The sequence below is a fragment of the Diaphorina citri genome, unplaced genomic scaffold (assembly GCF_000475195.1).
Source record: "Diaphorina citri unplaced genomic scaffold, Diaci psyllid genome assembly version 1.1 scaffold393, whole genome shotgun sequence".
In the NCBI taxonomy this organism is placed as follows: Eukaryota; Metazoa; Arthropoda; class Insecta; order Hemiptera; family Psyllidae; genus Diaphorina; species Diaphorina citri.
The window spans coordinates 126,817-143,414 of NW_007377828.1; the positions used below are offsets into that span (position 1 = coordinate 126,817).

The 16,598-nt window shown below is 39.7% G+C and overlaps 2 protein-coding genes across 2 annotated transcripts in view; both read left to right on the plus strand.

The window, feature by feature from the left end:
• LOC103508390 overlaps positions 1-4,174 on the plus strand; it is a gene marked incomplete at its 5' end in the record, with an annotated part of 26,488 nt that extends 22,314 nt beyond the window's left edge. The window contains 3 exons of the mRNA XM_026823001.1: positions 1,953-2,130; positions 2,597-3,080; positions 3,951-4,174. Of these exons, the coding sequence (XP_026678802.1) occupies positions 1,953-2,130; positions 2,597-3,080; positions 3,951-4,078 (790 nt within the window). The remainder of the gene's footprint in view (positions 1-1,952; positions 2,131-2,596; positions 3,081-3,950) is intronic.
• A 1,454-nt stretch (positions 4,175-5,628) lies between these two features.
• LOC103508385 lies at positions 5,629-13,341 on the plus strand. The gene is made up of 2 exons (XM_008472929.2): positions 5,629-5,740; positions 13,001-13,341. The coding sequence occupies exons 1-2, from the start codon at positions 5,716-5,718 to the stop codon at positions 13,309-13,311; spliced, it is 336 nt and encodes a 111-aa protein (XP_008471151.1). The 5' UTR covers positions 5,629-5,715; the 3' UTR covers positions 13,312-13,341.
• Positions 13,342-16,598: the final 3,257 nt, after the last annotated feature.

Here is a 16,598-nt window from a genome sequence, read left to right on the forward strand (position 1 = left end):
AGACCCGGGTTCGATTCTCGGCGGGGTCAAGAAATTTGTATCATGCAAATGATTGATTCCGTGACTGGCTGTTGCGGGGCCCACTCAGCCTCGTGAGGAAAATGAGTAGCTATGACATATAAATGCGCATAGCGACCGGTGCCAGCATGGTAGGTAAACATTGGATTTTAGGATTATTGAGATATTGGGAAAAATCCCACAATGCTGCAGTGAGCACCAAAGTTGTGACATAATAACACAAAGAAACTGCATTTACGTATTTACTTACAGTGAAAGAAAAATTTAGTGGTTGGGTGGAAGAGCTCCTCTAGGAGAACCCTGCCACTTAAAGCCACATTTTCTTCTTCTTCTTCTTCTTCTTCTTCTTCTTCTTCTTCCTCCTCCTCTTCTTCTTCTTCTTCTACTTCTTCTTCCTCTTCTTCTTCTTCTTCTTCTTCTTCTTCTTCTTCTTCTTCTTCTTCTTCTTCTTCTTCTCCTCCTCCTCCTCCTCCTCCTCCTCCTTCTTCTTCTTCTTCTTTACCTTTTCCCGTTCAAACGGGGTCGGTATTTCGTGTCAGTCTCTGCCAGTCCGTTCTATTATGCACCCTCATTTCCTGGTAGCTGCTTCTCACGTAGATCTTCGTTCGCACAGTTTTCCCATCTCTCCTTTGGTCTACCTCTTGCTCTCTTTCCTTCCGCTTCTATTCTTGCCACTTTCTTCCCCACATTGTTCTCGCCTCTTCTCTCGACATGTCCATGTTTTTAGCTCTCTTCCTTTGGCTTTCGCTACTGTCCTTTAGGCCGCTTTATTTGCTTCTCTATATGCTTCTTTGTCCTCAGCTCTTCCCGTTATCCCGTTTCTTCTTCATATCCTTTTTTCCTTTTTATTGCACTCTTCACTTCTTCACTCCACCTCCAGGTTTCCTTGTCTTTTGGTGCTCCTTTACCTGAAGTTTTACCAAGCACTTTCTCAGATTCTTCACAAATGATTCTCTTACTTTTATCCACAGGCCAAAGCCACACTTTTTTTAATTAATAAAAATAAATAAATGAAAATATTATGACCATTTTCAGGCGTGGATCACGCAAGCTCCCAAATTAGAGGAGGGAGCAAGGCGCACCTTGACGTTATATCATACATGCTTCCTCACGGGTCAGACCAGACTGTATGAAATGCTTCAACTGGGATTTGAAAAAGGTAATAATAATGCTTATTTATACTGCTCGAATAGGACTGAAAAGTCCCTTTACTCCAGCAGTGGCCTACTACTATTATTGTGGTCAAATTCTCAAATTATATTGAGGATAAAATTCCATACCTCGGCTGGGATTGAACCCACGCCCTCCTGTTTACCAGGCGAGCGCCTTGACCACTACACCACCGAGGCAGGAAATACATAATATTAGACAAAGAGAATCATCAAACTCACCTGTGCGTGTCGGGGGGGAAGTGGTTGTGGTAAAGCTTTTTTCCTGATTTTCTAAGCTAAGTCCACTTTGTCGACGCCGTCCATGGATGTCGACTGAAACTGTACACTGCCTCGACAACATAGATTCACCTCGTCGATCGACGGCGTCGAATATGTGTGGACACTCCTTTAGAACACGGGGTGTTCTCAGCCTTGTGAGGACTTTGCATCATAAAAGATATAGGGATCTTTCTTCTAAGGATATTCAAGACCTCCCTGGTGAAATATCTTAAATACTTACAGCTGAAAGGTCAGCTCCCATGGCGTAGTGGTCACTGCACTCGCCTTGCACGCGGGAGACCCGGGTTCGATTCCCGGCGGGGTCAAGAAATTTGCTCCCCATTTAGGTGCTGGGTCAACACGAGAACAACACATAAGTAAACAGTGGGTGCTGCAATTATTGAGATATTTGGAAAATCTTAAATGCTGCAGTGAGCACCAAACTTGTGATTTAATAACACAAAAAAACAGCATTTTATTTATTTTTAACTCTCTCTCTCTCAGGTATAACACAATGTCAGACACCTGCCAGCTCACCGAAATCCCCATGGACGCCATTTTGAATCCAGGCGGCCTCGTGGGGGTGTGGTGTACTAATAACCGCACACATATGGAGGTAGTTACCGAGGTTATATTTCCAGCATGGGGTCTGACATATGTAGCAACATGGTATTGGATGAAGGTAGGTATGGACGCCATTTTGAATCCAGACGGCCTAGTAGGGGTGTGGTGTACTAATAACCGCACACATATGGAGGTAGTTACCAAGGTTATATTTCCAGCATGGGGTCTGACATATGTAGCCACATGGTATTGGATAAATGTAGGTATGGACGCCATTTGAATCCACAGTGTCTAGTAGGGGTGTGGTGTACTAATAACCGCTCGGAATAGCTGGCTTTCTCCTATCCTGTCTTCCTTCTCTATTCGATTTCGGGGCAATAAGGCCTTACCAGTTACAGTTCCCCCTATCAAACCTCTTTTTTTTAGTACTTGCATCGTGATTAGTCTTTTTGGATTCAAAATGGCGTCCTACCTACCTTCATCTAATACCATGTGGCTACATATGTCAGACCCCATGCTGGAAATATAACCTTTCCAACCCCTGGAAATATAACCTTTCAATTTCCTTGTATTTTCATTTCCAGGTAACTAAATACTTGGATCCAGTGATTGAGTTTTCTTCAGCGCCTCATTCCAAACAACCCTACGAGCGGCTGCTATTTGCCGTCCGAAATTCAGTTACCAAAAATTACGGGAATTCCGGAGAAAATACTAATGTATTGACAGGGAATTCAGCTCGTCCAGCAGCCCAAAGGGAAAATGGTCTTGAGGACCCTGAAACATTGACTGAGGATTCACCTATTTCAGCAGTCGATGAAAATGATGCTGATATATTGACTGGAAATCCAGCTAGTTCAGCTATAAATGAAGCCTATGAAGATAATACTGAGATACTTACCGGAAATTCAGCTAATCCATCTGAATTGTCAAGGAATCCACCTAGTTCAGTTAAATTCCCAAATGGAGAAGAAAGATCGAGTAGAAGCGAAGTTAGGAGATGGCCAGAAGATAAAAGGCTGCTAGTGAGTGTACCTAGCGGGGTACATTCACATAAACCTCCTCTAGCAGGTGAGTGACTCTCAACCGGGAGGTGCTGGGTTCGAATCCCGACCGAGGCGGAATTTTTCTGATGAAGCTTTTCCTTTCTCAGATTGGTATGCATGTAAACGTATGTGCCTTGAAGTAATGTGAAAGCGATTTCGAGTTTTCTTTTTTTTAACTAAAAAAGCTGGAAGTTTTTGTGGAACAAACAAACAGACATACAAGTAGACAAACGGGAAATCGTCTGTTGAAACTCGGATTTTATTTTTATTTGTGCCAGCCTAGTTAGCTTAGTTGGTAAGCGCTAGGCCGCGGGTTCGATTCCCGCCCGGGGCGGATTTTATCCTGATGGGATAATGTTCGTTTTCGGAACGGCTGGCTTTCTCCTATCCTGTCTTCCTTCTCTCTTCGATTTTCGGGACGATAAGACCATAGCAGTTACAGTTCCCTCTGTCAAACCTCTTTAAAGAAAAAAAAAATATTTAATAGAGTCTTTTCCAGTGCATAACTTCACTGTATTACTGCCTATGTCTTTAATGACGGGGGTTTTATCCTTCTTTTAGCCACAAGCTAACCACCTACTCATATGAACCTCACCCAGCCTGAGTAGGTTCGCCAAAAGCCAGCAGGACCCGCCATGGTAATTATGCAGAAGTCACGTCCGTGGAAAAGAAAAGCTCCTTTTTGTATCTAACCTAACCCTATAAGAACTCTAATCACTGCTCTAATTGTGAAAACTCCTTCTTGCGTTTAACCTAACCCTATAATAGCACTAATCACTGCTCTAATTGTGAAAACTCCTTCTTGCGTTTAACCTAACTCTATAGTAACACTGGTCACTGCTCGTTTGTGCCCGTTCTGTCACCGCTGGCTCAAAAATGAATTATGCTTCCACAGACGTCATCGCCCCGTATCTACCTCCTCGTCCTCACTGCTTGGAACTTTTTGCACGCAACCTAACCCCCCGCTGGACTTCGCTAGGCAACCAAGTCCTGGCGTTTCAAGCGGAACAATTCTACCGATGATTCATCATTGGGTAGACAGATCGTAAAGTTTTTTGCACGCATCCTAACCCCTCACTGGACTTCGCTAGGCAACCAAGTCCTGGCGTTTCAAGCTGAACGTTTCTACAGATGATTCATTTCAGCACTTCCATATATGGTAAGCTCTTTAGTAGGAAAAAAGTAAGTTAGTTTCCTATTTTTCAAATTTACCTACCGAAAATTTTGAGATAAATATATAGTGTAGTTTGTTTGGAAAAGCAGAAAAATTTCACCTAACCCCCTCTGTCTCCCTCTCTCTTTCTCTCTCTCTCTCTCCCATCTGTATCCTCATGATCTACCTCATAATTCTCATTTCCCTTTCTCTCTCTATCCTCTTCTTTCTTTCTTCCTCTCTTCTCTTCCTTCCTTTCTCCCTCTTTCCACGATTTTATCTTCCCCTCTATCCTACTCTAACCCACCTATTCCCTCCTTCTTTCTCTCCTCTATGTCCCTCTCTATAATCGTTACCTCTCTTTCTCTCTATCCTCTTCCCTTCTCGTCTCTCTCTCTCCTCTTCCCTTCTCGTCTCTCTCTCTCCTTTCTTTTCTCATTCTTCTGTTCTCATAACTCTCCTGAATGTAACAAAATTTCCCCTCAAATCCAAACTAGCTTCTATCACCTTTATTTTCTTTACCTTTCCCTTCTTCCCCTCTTTCTCTCTCTCTCTCACTCCCTCCCTCTCTCCTTCTTTTACCTTTATTCATCTATCTTTTTGTACCTTTACGACCTTTACCTCTTCCTTCTCTTCCCTTTTCTCTTTCCATTTACCTGTGTGCCCTTTATTTTCAATCTCTCTTCCTCTCTTCGCTTATTTCTCCCCCCTCCCTCTTTAACTTACCTGTGTTTTCCCTTCTCTCCTTTCTTCTTCCCTCTTTCACATTTTCCCCTCTCCTCTTTTCATAATCCTTACTCACCCTTTCAATGCTCTTTCCTCTCTTTTGTTTCCTCTCTTTCTCTCCTCTTTTACTCTCCTATTTCTCTCTCCTTTCCCTTCTCATTCTTCTGTACTCATAACTCTCCTGAATGTAACAAAATTTCCACTCAAATCCAAACTAGCTTCTATCACCTTTATTTTCTACCATTTTACCTTTCCCTTCTTCTCCTCTTTCTCTCTCTCTCTCTCTCCTCTCTCTCTCCTTCCGCTTTGGACGTCCACACTTGCTGCCATAGGCCACTTGTGCATTTTCAATTTTTATCTGAAAGAGGGCCTCGGCGTGAAATTTTGCTATTTTTTGATGAAAAAAATCCAAAAATTAACGAGTCTGTCTCTCATGTTAAGGGAGACGTTTTGTTACCTGGGTTCCTGTACTTTCTCTGGATAAACACAATGGAATATACTTTGGGCAGTCAGGGTGTTGAAGATGAAAATGCATATCTCCTTGGCCCTATTTGTTTTTCATATAAGACAATGTTGTTGGTAGTTCAAACGGTTAGGCAGCGACCTTTTAGTCAATAGAATCAAGTAAAACACATTAAAACATTAAAAGTATAAAGTAGATGTATTACATAATGGCATTTTCTTACAACAGATTCTTCAGAAGACAATAGAGGAGGGAGCAAGGCGCACGTTGACGTTATATCATACATGCTTCCTCACGGGTCAGACCAGACTGTATGAAATGCTTCAACTGGGATTTGAAAAAGGTAAAGCTTTTTTCCTGATTTTCTAAGCCAAGTCCACATTGTCGATGCCGTCGATGGATGTCGACTGAAACTGTACACTGCCTCGACAACCATAGATTCACCTCGTCGATCGACGGCGTCGAATATGTGTGGACACTCCTTTAGAACACGGGGTGTTCTCAGCCTTGTGAGGACTTTGCATCATAAAAGATATAAGGATCTTTCTTCTAAGGGTATTCAAGACCTCCCTGGTGAAATATCTTAAAGGCTTACAGTGAAAGAAAAATTTAGTGTTTGGGTGGAAGAGCTCCTCTAGGAGAACCCTGCCACTTAAAAGAAAGCCACATTTTCTTCTTCTTCTTCTTCTTCTTCTTCTTCTTCTTCTTCTTCTTCTTCTTCTTCTTCTTCTTCTCCTTCTTCTCCTTCTTCTTCTTCTCCCTATCAAACCGCTATGGTCTTATCGTCCCGAAATCGAAGAGAGAAGGAAGACAGGATAGAGTAAAGCCAGTCGTTCCGAGAACGAATATTGTCCTTTCAGGATAAAATCCGTCCCGAGCGGTAATCGAACCCCCTACCTATTCTATTCAGGTAAATTGGAAGGGGACATGTTGCATTCGAGTGCCCAATGTTTGGTGCGCGCCTACAAAATCTCCCTCGAAACCTCCTATAAGCACCTCCTGGAAACCTCTCTAAAAGCAACTCAGGACTCTCTGCTCCTACTGGTTCAATCTAGTGTGCTCTCCAAGCGACATTATATGGGGAAGCACATTTCTCGGAGTATTGAGGAAGCGATGATCAGTGCTTATCAGGTAAGATATTTCACAGTTTATCATCGGACTTTTTTTTAACATGTTTCAACCAAAGAGATTCCGCTTTGGAAGTCCACACTTGCTGCCATAGGCCACTTGTGCATTTTCAATTTTTATCTGAAAGAGGGCCTCTGCGTGAAATTTTGCTATTTTTTGCTGAAAAAATCCAAAAAATCAATGAGTCTGTCTGTCATGTTAAGGGAGACGTTTTGTTACCTGGGTTCCTGTACTTTCTCTGGATAAACACAATGGAATATATATTTGGCAGTCAGGGTGTTGAAGGTTCCTGTACTTTCTCTGGATAAACACAATGGAATATACTTTGGGCAGTCAGGGTGTTGAAGATGAAAATGCATATCTCCTTGGTTCTATTTGTTTTTCATATAAGACAATGTTGTTGTTAGTTTAAAGTTTAAACGGTTAGGCAGCGACCTTTTAGTCAATAGAATCATTTTTTTTTTTTTTTAAGAGGTTTGACAGAGGGAACTGTAACTGCTATGGTCTTATCGTCCCGAAATCGAAGAGAGAAGGAAGACACCTGTGCGCCTAGTTCCCCTGTATTTCCCTACTCTCTTCCTCTCCTCTTTTAAATGTATCTTCCCTCTCTGCCTCTCTTTTTCGTAATCCTCACTCTCTTTCTCTCCCCCTTTGCTCTCTTTCTCTCTTTCCTTCCGTTCCCTTCTCTTGCACGCACCTATATTTTCCCTCTCACTTCTTTTCCTCTTTTTACCTTTTATCTTCCCCTTTTCTCTCTTCCCTTCCTTTCTCGCCTCTTTCTCTCCTTTCCCTTCTCATTCTTCTGTCTGCATAACTCTCCTGAATGTAACAAACATTCCCCTCAAATCCAAACTAGCTTCTATGACCTTTATTTTTTTTTCTTTTTTTACCTTTCTCTTCTCCTCCTCTCTCTCTCTCTCCTTCTTTTACCTTTATTCATCTATCTTTCTGTACCTTTACCCGTCCTACCCCTCCTTTTTTCTCCTCTTCACACTTTTACCTCCTCTTGTTTACTTTCCCTCTCCTTATCTAGCTGTACCTTTTCATTTCCTCCTTACCCTTTCTCCCTCGCTCTTACCTCTCCTCACTCTTACCTTTCTAGTCTATTCACCTGTATTCTCCCTCTATCCCTCTTTTTCTTCTTGTTTTTACCTTTCCCGTCTCTCCTTATTGTTTATTTTATTTTTATCTGTACCTTTTCATTTCCTCCTGGCCCTTTCTCCCTCGCTCTTACCTCTCCTCACTCTTTTACCTTTCTAGTCTATTCACCTGTATTTTCCCTCTATTTCTCCTTGTTTTTACCTTTCCCCTCTCTCCTTATTGTTTATTTTATTTTTATCTGCACCTTTTCATTTCCTCCTGGCCCTTTCTCCCTCGCTCTTACCTCTCCTCACTCTTTTACCTTTCTTTCTAGTCTATTCACCTGTATTTTCCCTCTATCCCTCTCTTTCTCCTTGTTTTTACCTTTCCCCTCTCTCCTTATTGTTTATTTTATTTTTATCTGTACCTTTTCATTTCCTCCTTGCCCTTTCTCCCTCGCTTTTACCTTTCTAGTCAATTCACCTGTTTCCCTCTACCTGTCTATTCACCTATTTTCCCTCCATCCCTCTCCTCCTTGTTTTTACCTTCCCCCCCTCTCTCTCTCTCTCCGTCTCTCCCATTCACCCGTAACTTCCTCTCTTTACCTCTCCTTCTCCTTGTTTTTACCTTTATCCCCTCCTTTCTCTCCCTCTCTTCTCCTTCATCTCTTCCCTCTTATTTTTACCTATACCTTTTCATATCCTGTCTATCTCTTTCTCCCTCTCTCTTCTATTCACCTGTAACTCCCTCTCCTTCTCTACCTGTACCTTTTTCCATTCCCCTGTTTCTCACATTCTTTTGCCTCTCTATCTCTCTCTTCTCTTTTTACCTCTCTCTACCTTTTCATATCCTCTCTATCTCTCTCCCTCTCTCTTCTATTCACCTGTATTTCCCTTCTCTCTTTCCCTCCCCCACTTTCTTTCTTATCTCTTTACCCTCTCCTTCTCTACCTGTACCTTTTTCCATTCCCCTCTTTCTCCCTTTCTCTTCTATTCATCTGTATTTCCCTTCTCTCTTTCCCTCTCCTCTCTATTTCATCTGTACCTCCCATTCTTTCTTTCCTCTCCTTTCTCTCTTTTCCCTATCCTTCTCTATTTTCACCGGTACCTTTTCATTTCCTCCTCCTCTTTCTCTCTCTCTCTCTTTATTTCTTCTATTCAGCTGTAACTCCCTTCTCTCTTTCCCTCCCCCACTTCCTTTCTTATCTCTTTTCCCTTTCCTTCTCTACGTGTACCCTTCGTTTCCCCTGTTTCTCACTTTCTCTTACCTTTCTCTCTCCTCTTTCCACCTGTACCTTTTCATATCTTCCCCTCCTTCTCCCTTTCTCTCTCTTCTATTCACCTGTATTTCTTTTCACTCTTTCCCTCCTATCTCCATTTCACCTGTGTTCCCCTACTTTCTTTCCCCTCCTTGTTTTTCCCTGTACCTTTTCCCCCTCTCATCCTTTTCGTACACCGCATAAAAGATGCAAAAGTTCCTCAAGAGAGGGGAATTAAAAAAAATCGAGACAAAAGCTCCTTGGAAGGTGTGTTATTCCCCTGTTTCTCACATTCTCTTACCTTTCTCTCTCCTCTTTCCACCTGTACCTTTTCATATCCTCCTCCTCTTTCTTCCTCTCTATTCTATTCACCTGTACCTCCCCTACTTTCTTTCCTCTCCTTGTTTTTACCTTTACCCCTCCTTCCTCTCTTCTCCTTCCTCTTATTTTTACCTGTACTCTTTCCCCCTCCTCCTCATCCTTCTATTCGTACACCGCATAAAAGATGCAAAAGTTCCTCAAGAGAGGGGAATTAAAAAAAATCGAGACAAAAGCTCCTTGGAAGGTGCGTTATGCGTTATTTTCCCCTCTCCTCGTTCTCTCCCTTCCCCTCTCTCGTCTCATCTCCTCCCCTCTCGCCGTGTCGCGTTTTTCCCGTCAGTATGCCTTCGACTGTCGACCTGGTCGGACCCGTGCAAACTTCCCGCCTTTTCTTCCTCGGAAAGGAAGAATTTTTTTTTGCAAAAAATAAGTCGTGTGCAAAAACATAGGTATTTAATTTAAAAAAATATTTCAATATTTTTATTTTTCTCTTCTGGTATTTTTCTACTGTTTTATTTAAATTTTAATTTTTCTTTAGCTAATAAAATTATTATTTTATTTTTTACATTTTTTATTACCTAGGGAATATACATGTTACATTTTTTTCTTTTTTGCTCGCAAAATAAAAGTCAATTTTTGATTTTGAAAAAAAAAAAAAAAAAAAACGAGGTACTTCTATTGATTTTAATTTGTTTTACCAAGTGTTGTGTATACCCTTGAAATTTCTAACTTTTTAATAATCTCTCTTTCAAAGATCATAGAAAGTGATCATTTCAACTACCCCCGGTCCCAATTAGTTGAAAATTGAGGTTCTACTGTACTAGGGGGTTGAAATACACACCTACACAGAAAAGATAGAGAAAGAGTGGGAAGGAAAGAAAGAGGAAGAGAGGAGATAGAAATTGATAGATAGAGAGCGATTGACGGAAAAAGAGATATAAATTAGATGTTGTGAAAGGTAGAAAAGGAAACTAATATTGCGAAAGAGGGAAATAGAGAGAGAGAGAGAGAAGATAGTTTGATAGAAATAGAAATGGAGAGAGAGATTAATAGAGAGGGAGGGGGAAAGAGAGAGATAGATACAAAGAGGATATTATAAACTATGTAGGTAGAAAAGGATAGAGAATATTGTGAAAGAAAGGAAGTGAGATAGATAGATAGATTTATAAGGAAGAGAGAGAGAGAGAGGAGAAAGGGATATTTGAGTGGGATGAATATAGAAAGAGACAGAGGAAGGAAGAAGAGAGAGGGAGCACAAAGCGGTATACTACAAAAGGATCAGACAAGGATAGAGATAGAAGAATGGTTTAAAGAGGAAGTGAGATAGATAGATAGATTTATAAGGAGGAGAGAGAGAGAGGAGAAAGGGATATTTGAGTGGGATGAATATAGAAAAAGACAGAGGAAGGAAGAAGAGAGAGGGAGCACAAAGCGGTATACTACAAAAGGATCAGACAAGGATAGAGATAGAAGAATGGTTTAAATTTAACCCCAGAACAAAGGGTGATACCTACACCTACTATTGTAATGTATCAATACCTGTCGAGCTTATTATTATTATTATTATTCCTGTGAGGGCAGGTTTTTTTATCATGATTTTGTGCTTTTCCAACTTTTCTACACCTACATGCTACATGTACGTATTGATAATAAATTATTACACCCATGTACAGAGGTAGGTATAATAAAGTAGGTACTTATGAATTTATTAGGTATTACTGTTTTGCATTGTTTTTTACCTCAATCCCCCGCACTAAGGTATGTAGTCTTCACGGTCAGTCTACCTAACATCTATATTCACTCTTCTTCTTCTTCCCCTTCTTCTTCCTCTTCTTCTTCTTCTTTTTCTTCCTCCCCATATTCTTTTTCCTCTTTCTCCTCCTCCTCTTCTTCCCCTTCTTCTTCCCCTTCTTCTTCTTCCCCTTCCTCTTCTTCTTCCCCTTCTTCTTCCCCTTCTTCTTCTTCTTTTCTTCCTCCCCATATTCTTTTTCCTCTTTCTCCTCCTCAGGACTCCTCTTCTTCTTCTTGTTCTTCCCCTTCCTCTTCTTCTTCCCCTTCTTCTTCCTCTTCTTCTTCCCCTTCTTCTTCTTCCCCTTCCTCTTCTTCTTCCCCTTCTTCCCCTTCCTCTTCTTCTTCCCCTTCTTCTTCCTCTTCTTCTTCCCCTTCTTCTTCCCCTTCTTCTTCCTCTTCTTCTTCCCCTTCCTCTTCTTCTTCCCCTTCCTCTTCTTCTTCCCCTTCCTCTTCTTCTTCCCCTTCCTCTTCTTCTTCCCCTTCCTCTTCTTCTTCCTCTTCTTCTTCCCCTTCTTCTTCTTCTTTTTCTTCCTCCCCATATTCTTTCTCCTCCTCATCCTCCCCCTCTTCTTCTTGTTCTTCCCCTTCTTCCCCTTCCTCTTCTTCCCCTTCTTCCTTTACGCTCGTCACATTTCAGTTGTTGCTCTCTGTATTCATTATGTTTGTAATTCTTTCTTCCCCTTCTTCTTCTTCCCCTTCTTTCTTTACGCTCGTCACATTTCAGTTGTTGCTCTCTGTATTCATTATGTTTGTAATTCTGTATGTAATTTAAATGTAAAATAAGCAAACGTACATTTGTACAAAATAAATGCTTTATATTGAATTGAAAAAAAAATTGAAAATTGAATTAATACATATATACGAGTAGTTATGCTTAGTTATTGTTACTGTAGGTAATTTGCCTTGTTTTGTTGTTTGTTTTTAGCCTCATTCCGCCCGGACTATTTATTCATAATTATTGTGCATTGTTTTCCACCACACTTCCCTCCTTTCTTTATCCCTTTTTCCTTTCCCTCGTTTTATCTTGCGAAATCTTATCGGTCAGTAGGAGGAACATTATTATCCTGTAAGTAGATTGAAGGGATTTATATCAAGAAGGGTCATCTTATCTTGTGATCTTCAACCAATCACAGGCTGGCAGCTGCTTTGTTTGTTATTAAATAAATGTTTCTCTCATAAGAGTGGCCCAGTTCCATCTCGGAACTTTAATATAACCAACTAATGTCAACTTTGCCTGATTTACCATAAAGGATTTTAGCTTTTTTTCAAGATCGAAACCATTAAAATCGGCAGTTTGTTTTAAAAGATATGAGTTTTTCGTGTTTTCTATGAAAATGTCCACTTTTGGAACTGGACCACTCATAAGATCATTGAAACGTTTGGGGAGGATGTGACAAAAACTCGTGTATCTTGATGAATAATAGAGATATCAACATAATTCTTTTTGGGACTGATTCTTAACAACATTCCGCATTAGATAAGCCGATTTAGTCAAAAAGGGTTCTAAGTACGGTTAGGTCCTTCTTTGTAAAGAGGTCTCCAATTACTCCTTCTCACACGGTCTTGGTCGACATGAAACTTTTGAAGTTCCTTCGAAATTAATGTTCTAAGGAATCTACTGGTTGTTCCTATCCTGTCTTCCTTCTCTCGTCGTCGCTTCGGGACAATAAGTCATCAGCAGATGTATTCTTTGTACCTACCTGTTTTTTTCTTTTTTTTTTTTAGAAGGTTACATTTTTGTAAACCCTTGGAAAAAAGTTATTAAAAAAATATCCTAAATTTTTCTTTGTACCTCTAACATAATCAAGTACCTATCGTTTTTAACCCCAGAAAATCCTTTTTTTTTTTTTTTTTTTTTTAAAAATCCCTTCCCACCTTGTCTTTTGGTGCTCCTTTACCTCAGGTTTTACCAAGCACTTTCTCAGCCTCTTCACAAATGATTCTCTTACTTTTTATCCACAGGTCAAAGCCACACTTTTTTAATTAATAAAAATAAATAAATGAAAATATTATGACCATTTTCAGGCGTGGATCACGCAAGCTCCCAAATCACCCATTCCCTGCGGTCCGCCATCGAGCCCCTGCAATATCTGCAATCCTCAACACTCGACGCCTTCATTCTCAACCTGGAACGCAACCTGCAACTCGTTTTATCCCACCAGGCAAAATGCCTAGCTCAGGCGCAGTGTGTTGTGTTAGAGCAAGGGGCGCTGGATTTGACCAATGTTCAGATGGGACTGATTAAGACTGGACTGTCCAGGCTGTTCAAAGACCAGAGAAGGTCTGTGGAAGTTTCGGTTCTGCCGTGGACATTGTCTTTTCTTGAGTCACAATAAATAAAATGGTTATAAAAACGTTTATAAAATTTAACCGCAGGAATCCTTTTTGAAAACACATTTTTTAGTGGAAAAATCCCTGAGTGGTTTTGTCCGACAATATTGGAGTGAGAATTGTGCAGAAATCACAGGTAAGAAAAATGTTTTTTTTTCTCTCCTCAATTTTATCAATTCTCTTTTAGCCAGCATAATTAGCTTGGAGGGTAGAGGTCGTGGGTTCGATTCTCTCCCGGGGCGTATTTTATCTTGAACGGATAAAGTTCGTTCTCGGAACGGCTGGCTTTCTCCTATCCTGTCTTCCTTCTTCATAATTTTACCCCTCATCCCTTGTGTGCTTTAAACGCTACAGTTACCTCCATTTTCTTCTCTTCGCTTTCGGGACGTTAGACCTTAGCAGTTACAGTTCCCTCATCACTTCTTTAAAAAAATAAATAAAAATATAATAATAATAATAAGTAATAAAAGATAAGTAGATAGATAGATACCCATAAAAATTTACACTATCACGTCTTTCGCCATTTACACAGTTTAACGTTTTAAGTGGTTAGATATCTACGTATGTATAGATAGGTATTGTTTTTTCTTCTTCTCCTTCTTAAAGTGGCTTTTACCACTTGAAATGATCATAAAATTTCACTTCCGAGTACGATTTTTACCGAAACGAGGAAAGATTTTAAATTGGATTTTCACTTTTATTTCAGAGAATTCCTTTTTTTTCCTTTTAGGCGCTTTCATTTTTTTTATTATTATTATTATTATTATTATTTTATTTATTTGAAAGAAATTTATTTTATTACGTGATGTGTGGTTAAGATTTGGTTTCAATCGCTATCTTTCCAAATTTAAAAGTGCTTCTCTCTCCTGCTTCTTCTCATTATTCCCCTTCTCTTTCCCCAAATCTCTTTCTCTCTCTCTCTCTCTCTCTCTCTCTCTCTCTCTCTCTCTCTCTATTCTTCTTATTTTTATCTCTCTATTCTTCTTATATTCACTCATTTTCTTTCACCCTTCTCCTTTTCCCCTCGAAAAATCTCGTACTTTCAGTCCTTCCTTTCTTTCTTGCTCTACTCATCTCTTCATCTTTACCTCCCCCTCTCCTTTTCACCTTTCCTTTTTGTTTTCCTTCCTTTCTTTTTCTTCTTCAAAAATCTGTCTCCATCTCTCTCTGACGAAGAAGTTGCCAACGAAAATAGAAAGTAAAAAAGAAAAGTATGAATTCTTTGTAGAAAAAATGAAGGGAAAAATTTGGAGTGAACATTCCACTTCTTTCCTTAGGTAGGTTCCTATTACAATTCCTGAGCTGAAATGGTTCTCAAAAGCACACTGGTACAAAGGAAAAAGAAGAAGAAGAGGACAAAAACTTGTAAAAAAAAAGAAGACAAAACAAGTATAAGTATGTAGAAAAAAAGAATACAGCGAGAAGAAGAGGAAGGAGAGGAAGTGAGGAACGGGAAGAAAGAGAAGAGGAAAACGAGACAAGAGAGAATTAACGTTGAAAAGGGGAAGCTTAAAAAATATGAAAAGAGGATTTTACAAAACATAATAATAAATAAATAAAAATAAAGAAAAAGGGGAAACGAAAAACATTTGGAGTTTCTATGGAAAACATATGGATGAAAAAAGGAAGAAGAAGAAGAAGACACAATAGGTAATCGTTCAAAAAAAAAAAAAAAAAAAAAAAAAAAAAAAAAAGGAAGAAGAAGAAGAAGACACAATAGGTAATCGTTCAAAAAAAAAAAAAAAAAGAAGAAGAAGAACAATGGAAAGTAGGTAATACTGATACAAAATACCTACAGGGTCGAATAAAAAAATCTTCGAAAAATTTGCCCAGACTGCGTGAAAAGATATTTAAATAAAACAACTGATGTATTTCGCAATTTGTAAACCTAAACCTTAGTACAGTAGAACCTTGATTATTTCAACTTCCATTACCTATTTCAACTCCAATTGTTTTCTCTCTCTCTCTCTCTCTCTCTCTCTCTCTCTCTCTCTCTCTCTCTCTCTCTCTCTCTTTCAAAGATCATAGAAAGTGATCATTTCAACTACCCCCGGTCCCAATCAGTTGAAAATAGAGGTTCTACTGTACTTGGGGGTTGAAATACACACCTACACAGAAAAGATAGAGAAAGAGTAGGAAGGAAAGAAAGAGGAAGAGAGGAGATAGAAATTGAGAGATAGAGAGATATTGAGGTAAAGGAGAAATATAAATTAGATGTTGTGAAAGGTAGAAAAGGACAACTAATATTGCGAAAGAGATGAGAGAGAGAAAGAGAGAGAGAGAGAGGAAGAATGATAGAAGATAGTTTGATAGAAATAGAAATGGAGAGAGAGAGATTAATAGAGAGGGAGGGGGAAAGAGAGAGATAGATACAAAGAGGATATTATAAACTATGTAGGTAGAAAAGGATAGAGAATATTGTGAAAGAGAGGAAGTGAGATAGATAGATAGATTTATAAGGAGGAGAGAGAGAGAGGAGAAAGGGATATTTGAGTGGGATGAATATAGAAAAAGACAGAGGAAGGAAGAAGAGAGAGGGAGCACAAAGCGGTATACTACAAAAGGATCAGACAAGGATAGAGATAGAAGAATGGTTTAAATTTAACCCCAGAACAAAGGGTGATACCTACACTTACTATTGTAATGTATCAATACCTGTCGAGCTTATTATTATTATTATTATTCCTGTGAGGGCAGGTTTTTTTATCATGATTTTGTGCTTTTCCAACTTTTCTACACCTACATGCTACATGTACGTATTGATAATAAATTATTACACCCATGTACAGAGGTAGGTATAATAAAGTAGGTACTTATGAATTTATTAGGTATTACTGTTTTGCATTGTTTTTTACCTCAATCCCCCGCACTAAGGTATGTAGTCTTCACGGTCAGTCTACCTAACATCTATATTCACTCTTCTTCTTCTTCCCCTTCTTCTTCCTCTTCTTCTTCTTCTTTTTCTTCCTCCCCATATTCTTTTTCCTCTTTCTCCTCCTCCTCTTCTTCCCCTTCTTCTTCCCCTTCTTCTTCTTCCCCTTCCTCTTCTTCTTCCCCTTCTTCTTCCTCTTCTTTTCTTCCTCCCCATATTCTTTTTCCTCTTTCTCCTCCTCCTCTTCTTCCCCTTCTTCTTCCCCTTCTTCTTCTTCCCCTTCCTCTTCTTCTTCCCCTTCTTCTTCCTCTTCTTTTCTTCCTCCCCATATTCTTTTTCCTCTTTCTCCTCCTCCTCCTCCTCTTCTTCCCCTTCCTCTTCTTCTTCCCCTTCCTCTTCTTCTTCCCCTTCTTCTTCTTC